Source organism: Metopolophium dirhodum, chromosome 1, assembly GCF_019925205.1.
Source record: "Metopolophium dirhodum isolate CAU chromosome 1, ASM1992520v1, whole genome shotgun sequence".
NCBI lineage: Eukaryota > Metazoa > Arthropoda > Insecta > Hemiptera > Aphididae > Metopolophium > Metopolophium dirhodum.
In genome coordinates this window covers 7,070,211-7,083,058 of record NC_083560.1, presented here as the reverse complement: position 1 = coordinate 7,083,058, position 12,848 = coordinate 7,070,211, and the positions used below count along the sequence as shown (strand labels likewise).

Sequence of the window (12,848 nt, the reverse complement as noted above, 5' to 3'; positions counted from 1 at the left end):
CCTCTGAATTTTCCTTATACGTGTATAACCAGTGGCGTAGCCAGGAATTTTGTATGGGGGGGGGGGCTGAGTATACAAGTACAGTATGTCTTTAATTCCGTTTTTTTTTTTTATTAATCTTGACAAATTTCTAAGGTCAACCCAGTCAATAGGGGTGGGGGCTATAGCCACCTTAGCCCCCCTGGCTACGCTACTGCGTATATAACTATATAGCTAATCTAGAGTATTACTGCAATACTACTAATATCGTCTTATTCTGTGATACTGCTTATTGTATACAATCTACAGGGTAATAACTAAATTATAATTTAATATTTCAACAAAAATGTATTTTTATATATTTGTGGCTGTACCATTACATCACAGAACAATATCGTCCTCTTAAATCAGCTTGAATCGTGCTGATGAAGCATCGGATTATTCGGATTGATAATCAAGGAACACTTTTATGATTATGCTTTTAAAAACTTGTTATCATACGCGATATGTATATGTACGGACTGAGATTTATATATAACAGATGTATGTCCGTGGATAAATATATCTTATCATGTCCATCGCCTCCCGCACTCAAGGTTTATAGTAAACATTGTCCCGCGCCACCCTTCGTTAAAAGATTGTCCATCTGTTTTTTATTCAAATTGATTATTCAAAGAGCACAGAAAAACATCAAGTTTATTAACACACGGGTCGGGTGATCCAACGATGCCTCGAACGTTAATAAAATAATAAATATCTGTAAGCATATAAATGTGAACAGTGATATTGTATATTGTGTGTCGGACGTTGGTTGGTCGGGAAATGTCTGTTTACAAAATTCAAGTATTGACGATAAATTAATGTCGGGCTTCCATCACAATTTCCTATTGTCAATTATGATTTGCCAATGCTGAATAATTGATGCTCAACACTCACCGTCTCGATCTGTTATTCGTGTTTCGTAGTGTGGTCCTGGCATTGTTCTATGGTACCGGGTCAGTTTCCATTCCTTAACCTAATTGTTTTCGTTCTTTTCACATTCATTTTTGTGTTGACGGGTCGTGCGTATCCGCTCTTCCGCTCAGTACAATTATACATCGTAAGTAATTTTACTAATTTTGTGAATATATTTCACGTTTATCGATGTTTTCTAAAAAAAAAAAAAACAAATTTGTTTCGTTTCGTCATTAATTTTTTTTATATGCCATTTACCTGCTTATAACAATTACATTTTTTTTATAGGTTTTATTCGGAGTCGCGTTTTGGTTTTTGAAATTTTTACAGATATTTAATTTTCAAACACCTAACTAAGTAACAAAAATGGGTGACGCAGTAAAAGGAGCCAAAGTAAGTGTTTTCGGGTACCTACGCCTATTATTTAAACTAAATTAATATTAAATATTTATGTGATTTCAAGGTATTCCAAACAAAATGCTCTCAATGCCACACGGTGGAGTCGGGCGGCAAACACAAAGTTGGACCCAACTTGAACGGTTTATTTGGACGTAAAACCGGTGAAGCTGCTGGTTATACTTATACTGATGCCAATAAACGAAAGGGTAAATATGCTTTTATTATAAAGGGTGTCCAGTGAGGATATATCCATTAGCCGTAGAGGGGGACTCGCTCAACAGTTTTTTTTTCCGTTTTACATAATATAAATAAAAAAAAATGATTAAAAATCATAAGATCAATGAAAATAAAATGTTGAAAGGTCAACATTTTTGGAAAAATAAACTCTAGAAAATAGCTATCTTCAATTGTTTCAATAATAAACAAATAACAAAATAAATTTGTTACTTTTTCTTTTTTTACTGAAAAAATAGGTAAATTAAATTAAAAAATAAAATATATTATGTAATCCTTGTTTCTGTGAGTCTAATCAAAAAATATATTTATGATATATTTATTATCTCAGGAGATACCCCAATAGGTAAATCCTCGCGGGAAACCCTGTATACCTAACTATTTTAGTTATAACAGTTATTATTTGGAAAATAATGTATTTTGTTAATTGTCATTTAAGCTTTCAACTTTTAACATTGTTACAAGTGATTTTTTTAAATGTCTTAAATTGTAAATTTAATATATTATTTATAGGTAATTGTTTAAAGATCAAACTGATCAATGTACTTACATTTTATGAAATGCCCCTTCTTCATTCTTTCTTAAGTTGAAATTTTATGAAAAACTAAACCATTTGAATATTTAAGAGCAGATATTAAAACTCATTTTAATATTTTTGAAAACATATGCCACTGATGAAATTATCTTTATCTAAACTTTTTATAACCTTGGATAATTTATATATTTGTTTTGAACTTTTGATTATAGGTATCACATGGAATGAAAAAACATTATTTGAGTACTTAGAAAATCCCAAGAAATATATACCTGGCACCAAAATGGTGTTTGCTGGCATTAAGAAAGAAGATGAAAGAAAAGACCTTATTGCTTATTTGAAAAAAGCTACCAAGTAATGTCAGTACCTATGACAATACTATAATAAATTTAACTATGAGTAAAACCACGTTATTAATTTTTTTTTATTATTATTCCCAGTTATTATACTGTATAATTTGTACACTTTTTAAACTAAATTATTTCTTGTTTAAATTTATTTGTTATACAGTGTTGTAGAGTCAAATATCAAATGCTTCAGAATTAATGCCTTATAAAATGTATGTCATAAGACGAGGTTTAAAGATTAGTGATAAAGCTTTATAACTAGAATTAAAAATACTGATAGATAGTCATTGACGTAAAATTACTATTTATTATTCATTGGCAAATAGTATTAATTAAATTTAGTAATATTTTATATTTGGCACTAAGTGTGAACTATATTTCAATATTATTTTAAGAACTTAGTCAAGTGATTGACACTTTGGTTTAAACATATAATGTGTTAAAAGTTATCAGTTTATATTGGTTATAAAATAAAGTTTTATATAATATACAATTTGAAATTTATACTGCCATATTAGTTGTATGTAGAGCCTTACACGAGCACTGAGCATACATCCACCACTAATAATTAATATTTATCAACTGTGGTTGGTATAATTATACAAATATGTTGAGGCATATAAATTATAAAATATTTTGTACTTTGGTTTTTGTAAATCTGTAATCTTATTTCTATAATAATTGCACCTTACAATAGATGGGAAAATACTATAGTAGTTAAATTACAATAACGCATTGATGTCCTCCATTTTGGTCATCCCTATTAGTATTATTAATTGTTTGACAGCATAATAGTGAAATCGTATGATATATTATATACAATTTAACTGTGCGTTAATTTTGACACAAACTTCTAGGAACCTGTCAATTAGGATCAATATTATATTAATAATATGCGTTTAGCCGGAGCGAGTCGGACTTCCACATCAATCCTCGAGACGCTCAGATGGCTGTGGAACAGGAATCACGACTCTAGACGGATACGCGGTGACTCGTCGCTGGCCCGTTGGTCTCTAGGTGTGCATCGAATGCCTGGTATAAACAAAAATAGGTCATGGGGGGGGGGGGGGTGCTAACTTCAGTACTTTGCATGCCCCCTCCCCCTCGTATGTAGCTATCGGTTTCAAGATGCTACCGTCATTTTACCGCCGCCGACATCGGGCTTCCCTATGATCAGGAAGTATGAACCCCCGAAAAACATGGAATACAGCCCAGGGCACTAACATGATATTGGACTTGGTTTGGCTTACACGTATTACTAAAACGTTATTAGTGCCTATACTGACACGGTTTGCGGGGTGGACCTGTTTACCATTCCTATTTCACATAATATGCCCTGGAGACCGTGTTCAAGGCTACAATCACCCTATTCGGCCAATTCACACAGTCACAAGGCCGTAACTGATAAACAGTTTCGGGGGGAGGGTCCTACATTTTTTTTTACTTGGATACTGTAGTCGTAACAATAATCATTTTTACGTTCAAAACATAAAAACTCTTGTTCTCCTTTTAAACATTTCGGGAGAGTGGAACCCTCCGCCCCCTGCAACGACAACAAATCACAGACATCACCTGTATAGTAGGTATGTTGTATACAGGGATATCTGTGCAATAAATGCCGTATAATATTATTACTTCACCTGTACGGTGTAATCACCTGTTCACCAAGCCCCTCAGAAGTTGTATAATACTGTGATGATATAAGATAAACCGTCCACAATATTGATAACAACCGTATGTTTGTGGGGCGAATTTTGGCGGTTGGAGGTTGTGACGTGGTATAATTCTTCGTTGTTTTTATTTACTTCCGATTAGGTAATTAGTTTCGAAAACCGTCAAATGGATAACGACGCGCGCAATGTTATGATGTCGGGACGGTATGCACAAGCTCCTCCTCGACCAGCACAAGTACAACAACCGCCGGCTCATCAACCAAGTACGTTCCATACTTTAGACCATAGACTTTTTTCGCACATTAACAATTGCCTAATAACAATTAACGGTTATACTAAACCGTAACAAACCGTACTTTGGTTAATGCTCAGATACCGTTTATTTGACATACGATAACGCGCGAGCGTCTAACGTTACTGACGTACCTATCGGTCGACTTCTCGGAATTATTTTTTTGCACCTGTGGGATTTCAACGTAACGCTCGGTGAAGGAGACGCGTATAAGTCATAATACATAATATATATTATGACTTATACGTCACTATACCATACTAACAATATCTGAAAATATTTTTGACCATCGGTCTAAATGACTTCGGTGGTCGTCGCATAGCGGTACCGAGCAATTGTTTATCCTGTGGCAGAACACAAGCGGTGCGCCGCCCTCTGGCTACATACTCACAGTTTTTAATATTTTTTAATAAGATTCGGGAAATAATCTAAAAAATGGTAATTAGGTTTAGAGCAAAACAAAAAATAAAATTTTTAGCCACAAGTATATAACTCTTGACTCCTTATATTATTACAATAGTAAACATTTTTAGTATACCTAATAGATTACCTAATACATTACCTTATGCATTAGGTATTTCAAAATAATGATTAATAATAATAATAAAAAAAAAATAAAATAATTTTGTTTATAACCTTGCTTTTATGTCGGGAAATTTGTCAAGAACTTCTTCATAATTCAATTTACTGGCGATTTCAGTTTCTATTGAAACATATTTCTAAAGGAATGTTTTTTTATAAACTTAACTGTCGTACACTCTGGAGTGGTTGTATTTATTCATCTTATTACCTTTTTTATTTTCTGAATTTAAGCTAGTGAAATACAACAATCAACTGCACCAACGTCAGCTGATGCCTGTTTGAGTATAGTACACAGTTTGATGTGCCATCGACAAGGATGGGAAAAAGAAGCATTTGCCAAACGAGCCATTGAGTCACTGGTTAAAAAGTTAAAGGTAACTATTTAAGGGAAAATTAAAATTAAGTTTTGCTATTACCTGAGCTGCCTAATGTAAGTTGTAAATTTTAGTAGATGAGATCTTATCTAGATATATTATTATTCAATTCAATATATTCTTATAATTGTGTAGCTTATAAATAATTAATGTTTAACTAATTACTTAGGAAAAAAGAGAAGAATTAGATAGTCTTATTATAGCTATAACCACTAATGGTTCACTTCCAAGTAAATGTGTTACAATACAAAGAACATTAGACGGACGGTTACAGGTGAGTGATTTGAATTTTTTAATATCTTAGAATTTGACGATTGAAAAATTGAGTTTACTTGTACATTTTATTGAATAGTTATTTGTTATCAGAAAAACCAAAATGTACTTGGTATTTGCAGGTTCTAATTATTATTTTAGAAATTAAATATCTCAATAATTAATTAATTACCTATTATATAAATAGTGACTATTATTTATAATCTAAGTTTTATTTTGTTATAGGTAGCTGGACGTAAATTTTTTCCACATGTAATATACGCAAGAATCTGGCGATGGCCAGATTTACATAAAAATGAACTCAAGCACTTAAAGTATTGTCAATATGCTTTTGACAAAAGACGTGATTCTGTGTGTGTTAATCCATATCATTATGAACGGATTGTGTCGCCATGCATAGGTAATATTAATTATTTACTTATATTGTTATGATTATTTATTATGTCTAGTAACTATTTAGATTTAAGTGCTCTAACACTACAAAGTGGCACATCTACTAATGGTTCTGGCCTAAGAGATGAATATACAGCTGGTGAGGAAGGAATGTCTCCCTCGCCACCTGATTTTAGTCAAGTTAGCAGTGATGCATCTGAAAACAGCCCAGCTGCAATTGTACAACATCACTTACCTTCTTTATATCACCAACAAAATCCAGCCACTGATGTTTCTCAACAATCAACTGTCCCTCAAGCTGCTGGTAAGAATTAACTGTGGAAATATATTTAAATTTATAAAATATTAATTACATGACAATGATGAGTAATTGATGGATTAATATTTTCTATATTTCAAATATTTAGATATTAAGATTTATATTGAGATTAATTATTTTATATTTTAGAATTTTACTATAGTTTTGCATGTGTAGTCATTAGTAGAACATAATTATTTGTAGGAGATATTGGTTTGTTTGGGCTTATACTACAGCAGCAACAACGTCCTAGTCATCAAATTGGTTTAAATTCTCAAGTACATGTTAAGACTGAATCATGTAAGAATTGGATTTCAGGTACACCATCACATATACCCTCCAATGGTAAGTTCCTTTACTAATAGTAAGTTAACGTGGGTACTGACATACCTAATATAAACATAATTAATAATTATTAAAATTAATTTATGAAATATTTACCTTATTATTTATTTTTTATTATCATTTGTATTAAGGTACAATTTTGGTTATATTTTTAAATTGTCTATTTATCATTTACATTCTCTTGAGTTAACTACCTATCAAATATCTATTGATATAATTTTCAATGATATAACTGCTTATATTATATGATTATTTATGTTTTAAACTTAAGAGGGCACTATACACTACACAGCCATTTGCTATCACTCATCACTGTCTCACAAGTGCGTAACATAGCAAATTTACACTCAGCAGATCATGTTTAGCTCCTTTAGTTCAAAAATTAGAGTGAATCAACCTATTATGAAACCTATTATTACTAACATTATCTGTGTTTATATGTGGGTTTTTTACAATAGTTTAATTTTGTAGGAAGTTAAGTGTATATCAAATAGCTTAAATTAATAATCCTCATAACTCACTTAAAAACTGAGTTATCTTAAAAAATACCCACATACAGACACAGAGAATGTTCTTACCGTCAAGTTTTTTAATAGGTCAATTCACTCTTATTTTTAAACCAACAGAGCTAAACCTGATCTGCTGAGCATAAACTGGCTATGTTATGCACTTGTTAGATGGAGACAACAGATATCTGTATAGCGTCCTCTTATGTGTCAGGATTTAATTCAGATTTTGAAAAACATTGACTTAAAAATTGTATACTACAACAATTTTCCTTTATTTAATTATTTCTGGTATTTTTTTTTTTTTCAGAAAGATTCTATCTGCTTTAATTAATTTATTTATAATATAACATCTATACAATAAAATTTTCAATTTTAAGTTAAAAATACATTTAAAAAATTTGTTAGGAAAAATATTCCTTAAAATATTAGCTGCACTTTTTCTTAGTAATTTTTATTTTTATTCAATGAATATTGTTTATCACATCTTCATTAATTATAAAAATTCAGCAAAATTATATCAAAAATAATTTTTCTTAAGAGTGCGCTACACTCGCATGCATTCTCTCTGTCTTACAAACTCATAACAGCAAATTGTATGCTCAGTAGGTTATGCATAACTCTGTTTGTTTAAAAATTAGAGTGAATAGGTTTTTTTTTTATATTTTAATTTTAATTCAAGAGTATTGAATAGAGTTATTAGTATTTCAAAATTGTAAATTGTTTGTACATTTTAAAATACTCAAAACTTTCATTAAAATTAAAATCTAAAAAACAAACCTCTGAGGTTCACTAGATCAGTGGTCTTCAACCGGTGGGTCGCGACCCATTTTTGGGTCGCAAAAGCTTTACAATTGAGTCGCGATACGTCTTATTTTTAAAATAAAAATTTAGTTTAATCAGTGGTGGTTTTCCCGGGGAGGCAAGGTGAAAATAAGAGAAAGTACATGATCAATATTATTTCAATTATAAAATATTGTGTGTTAATATTTTCAAATATAGACACTATTATAAAAGGGAAATAAATAAAATATATGTTTAAATTATGTATTGAATAGACTATGGAGTGTACCATGCTCGGTATCAGTCTTTAAACAAGACCGTGGTGCCCATAAGTAAGAGACTGGCCAGTGCCCGTGCACAACAGGCGAATATAATATTAATATTATACTGATATACTGTATTACTACATAGTACGGTTGCCCTTCCATGTGTCCAGTGTCAGCGGCGGCTACCCACTTTCTCAGGAGGCAACTGCCGCCATCGTTATTGATATGTTACATGTGTAGACAAATTTGTGAATAGCACATGTGGAGACTACACATAACCGTAGCCTCCGTTGGCAAACGCCACAGGCTATGATTTGCAGCGCCTCAGTGGCTGACGATTAATCATTTTAGATTATACTCTATGGTTATAGAGTAAACATTGAGTATAATGCACGTTTTTACTAATCAGTTATTATCAATAGCAATGGTATAACAACAATAATATATTATGTTTATTATTCATACTATGAATTAAATTGTATTATTTTATTTTCTGTGTGATAGGTACTGTGAGTGTGAGCGCTTTGGAATTTATTATGTGAAAACATTCAAGGACAAACATCACATTCAATTTTTTGTGTCTTATTTTTATTTTATTATATTTTTTTGTTTGAATTCTTTACATATTCAATTAATAATAATTAAATATTCTGCCTACATAAATGTAATTTTTATTTATTCAGTTATAATAGGTAGTACTACTGTACAAAGCATTGAGCAATTTTATCATTTTTACTGTTTTTATGCCAAGCATACGTGGGTTGCGAAAATTGTAGTCCTATAAAAGTGGGTTGCGAGTCCAAAAAGGTTGAAGACCACTGCACTAGATAATAATCTTACCTTTTCATTTTATAAGAGGTAAATTCTCTCTAAATTTATTAACAGCTATGCTTGATCTGCTGAGCGTTCAATTTGCTATGTTATATATTATGTTATATGTTTGTACGACACAGATAATGTATGTGGGTGTACCGCCCTCTTAAGGTTTTTAATTCATATTTTCTAATTTGTTTACATTATTTATCCTGTTGAATGTTTTTTTTTATTTTTTATTTAAAAAAACAAATATACAATTATACATTATACATTTAAATTATCTATCTTCTGTAAGCTGTTCTTGTGGCGAAAATAGAGAGTTACAAATTAATACTCATACTTAAAAACTAAAATTATGTGTTATTATTTATTTTATTTGTTTTTGTAGTTAATGTTAAGTACTAGATATTATTAAAACATAGTTTAAATGTATAACATAAAGCTTTTGAATTTACATATCTATATAGTATATTTAATAGAAAATATATTACTATTAAACTATACGTCTTATAAGTTGTCTTACACTTTTGTGCCTAGTAAAGAATAGATAAATTAATAAAAACATTTTGCTAATTTTATAAATAAGGTTGTACTAATTTATAACCTTTTTTATTATAGAACCACCAAACATGCCATTACAAAATCTCAGTATGTTCCCAGGACAAGAGGAAGACATTTTACGTAATAATATTGTTCTTTAATACAATTACTTACAATAAACTGAGTAATATTTTTATTTAACATACAGTACCCAGTCAAACAACAATGACATCTCATAATTATCAAGGACCTACCGCCCCGATGCCTGGTACAATAACAGGTAATCGACCAGTACAAATTACACTTATACACATTTAGTGTAACCACCACATCCAACATTTATATTTTGTTTTAGAGCTATATTATATTTAAATATATCTTGAATGTAATTATATTGTTCATCTAGGGGGAACGTCTGAAATGGGATTGAGTGGTTTATTAACGTCTCAGCCAGCTCCTGAATATTGGTGTTCAATTGCTTACTTTGAATTAGATACTCAAGTTGGAGAAACATTTAAGGTTACATCTAGTATCCCTCATGTCATTGTTGATGGTTATGTCGATCCCTCCCGTATTAATCGATTTTGTCTGGGAGCCCTTAGTAATGTTCAAAGGACAGAACAAAGTGAAAAAGCTAGGTAAAAATAATTAATAATATTAGTTATTAGTGTAAGCCAGTGATTTAAAACATTAATAAATAATGGTCTTTACAGATTGCATATTGGGAAAGGTGTCCAACTAGATCTAATTGGAGAAGGAGATGTTTGGTTAAAATGTCAGAGTGGTAATTCAGTTTTTGTGCAGTCATATTATTTAGATACAGAAGCTGGACGAGCGCCTGGAGATGCAGTTCATAAAGTGTATCCTCATGCATACATTAAAGTATGTATTAAGTGTATTTTGAGAACTGAAATATAATAAATTATTTTTTTGTTTTTATTGATATGATACATGTTTTAAATTATTTAGGTTTTTGATCTTAGACAGTGTTATAGACAAATGTGTGAACAAGCCGAAACAGCTCACAATGCAGCTGTCGCTCAAGCAGCAGCAGTTGCAGGACACTTAGCAGGACCTCATAGTGTGGGAGGTATTGCTCCAGCTATAAGTATGTTATTTTGTTATTCACTTAATGTATTACAGCCTATCATACAATTTATAATTATATTTTTTTACTTTTGTTAAAGGCTTGAGTGCTGCAGCAGGTATTGGAGTAGACGATTTAAGAAGATTGTGCATATTAAGATTAAGTTTTGTAAAAGGTTGGGGTTCCGACTATCTACGAACTAGCATTAAAGAGACTCCATGCTGGATAGAAGTATGTAGTTCTAAAATGATTATAATAAATTTTATGTTACGAAATAATAATATAACAAACAACTTTAATTGGTAATTACAATTATTATAAGGTTCATTTACATCGAGCTTTACAACTTTTGGATGAAGTGTTACACTCAATGCAAATAGATGGTCCATCAAGAGCTTGACTTATCCAGAAACTCGAAATATTCAAACGTAGTAACTAATAAGTTATCTTTAAGAAAAAATGGTTGCTTGTTGTTTGGTAAAACAACATTAATTTATCATGTTTTGGTGTTTTTCAAACATGAAATGTTTTTCTACTAAATGCCTTAGTAAAAATTGTTTAGTTTTTCCTGTATAAATTTATTTTTTTATTTTTTTAACACAATAGCTGTTTATAATCAAACATGGCCTAAATATTTTTAAATGTCATATATATTTAAGGTTACAATATACATCTACTTTAAGTGTAGAGGAACAGGTTTCCATTATTATGAGTTATGACTATATTATATTTATTTACCTATAATTTGATTTTGAGACATTGTTTTTCTTTAAATTTTTTTCATTTTACTAAAAATCAATAATTGCTTTTTAGTAAAATAAAATAAATTAAAATATCTTTATAATTATTATAAAGATATTTTATACGTCTTGTATTTAAATACTCAATCCTATGTTGATTGTTACATTAATAGAAATTATTATTGTAAACCAACGGTTACTCTTAAAATTTAAAGGTGGTCAGTATATCGACAGTGGTAGGAAAAAAGGACATAAACAACGTTTTTGACGAAAATTATTATTTTTATTAAGGCGCAAAGGACATAATTTTGCATCGATTGTGCTCACCCAATTATCGATATGTTGATTATTTACAAAGTTATATTCGATAATAAAATAATCGATAGTTGCAAGGCATAAATGCCATCTATCAAATTAAAGGGTAACCACCAAATAACAGGCTTAAGCGACAAAACAATATTTTTGAGCGTAACCACCACAGCTGCTTATAATAATTTTTAATATTATTTTTAAATATTTTTTATCGGTTTTAATTAATTGTTGGTTATTATAATTATTGACAATATCTATAAATTTCGTTTTATTCATTTTTAAATAAATAGAGTAAAATGAAATTATAATAAAATTATTATTACTATGCTGGTTGTAACTACCAAAATTCAAGTTAATAACAAAAATAAGGCGTGAGCACCAAAAAGCGTAAGCGACATACTCCCAAAAATGTTAGGCGTAAGCTCTATTATTACAATATACATTTTTATTACATTATTAAAATTTAAAAAAAGCAGAAAAAAACCGCTGTTTGGCTCTCCTGTAAAATGTATAAAATATCACTTAAGCCGTTTTTCCTTTCCACCGAAACTAATTTTTCAGAAATGTTAACGTACTATAACTATTATTTTTGATGCAGACATTCCCCCCCCCCCCATTTTTTTTTAAAGTTTACTATTTAATAATATTATTTAAGTATTTAATATGAAATTATTTTTTTGCCTGTTGTTTAGTATTTTCAAATATAACAAATTATAGATGTATATTTTTGATCAACTGAACTACTTGAATCAAATTCACAAGCAATTATTAAATTGTTAAATATTCAAATTGGTACATTTTTAACAAAAAAAAAAAAAAAAATAAATATGAACAAAGGCTAAAAAATATTAGTTAAGAAATAACAATAGAATCAGAATTCAAATATCCATAGAAGAGAAGGTGGTGACGACAATACATCAAATTCGTAACAAGTAACTTTATTATGTTTTATATCCATATATATATCATACCTAACCTAGCTATATGTAATAAAATATTAAATAGGTACTTCTTTATTTCTTACTCAAAAAAAGTAATACTTTCTATATTATAAGTTAAAACTGTTAACAGTTTTCATTCACCTATTTTACATAGATACTATTAGTTAATTAACTTATAC

The 12,848-nt window shown here is 30.0% G+C and overlaps 2 protein-coding genes across 2 annotated transcripts; both read left to right on the top strand.

Moving 5' to 3' along the window:
• Positions 1-779: 779 nt before the first annotated feature.
• LOC132935946 (cytochrome c-like) lies at positions 780-2,802 on the top strand. Its single transcript, XM_061002597.1, has 4 exons — positions 780-1,078; positions 1,222-1,326; positions 1,397-1,538; positions 2,314-2,802. Exons 2-4 carry the CDS (start codon positions 1,300-1,302, stop codon positions 2,457-2,459), a joined length of 315 nt encoding a protein of 104 aa, XP_060858580.1. The 5' UTR covers positions 780-1,078; positions 1,222-1,299; the 3' UTR covers positions 2,460-2,802.
• A 1,423-nt stretch (positions 2,803-4,225) lies between these two features.
• On the top strand, positions 4,226-11,373 carry LOC132934950 (mothers against decapentaplegic homolog 4-like). The gene is made up of 13 exons (XM_061001384.1): positions 4,226-4,384; positions 5,227-5,369; positions 5,539-5,643; positions 5,868-6,042; positions 6,103-6,339; positions 6,538-6,678; positions 9,668-9,730; positions 9,798-9,869; positions 9,996-10,227; positions 10,303-10,471; positions 10,559-10,697; positions 10,777-10,907; positions 10,999-11,373. The coding sequence occupies exons 1-13, from the start codon at positions 4,288-4,290 to the stop codon at positions 11,074-11,076; spliced, it is 1,782 nt and encodes a 593-aa protein (XP_060857367.1). The 5' UTR covers positions 4,226-4,287; the 3' UTR covers positions 11,077-11,373.
• The last annotated feature ends 1,475 nt before the right edge of the window (positions 11,374-12,848 follow it).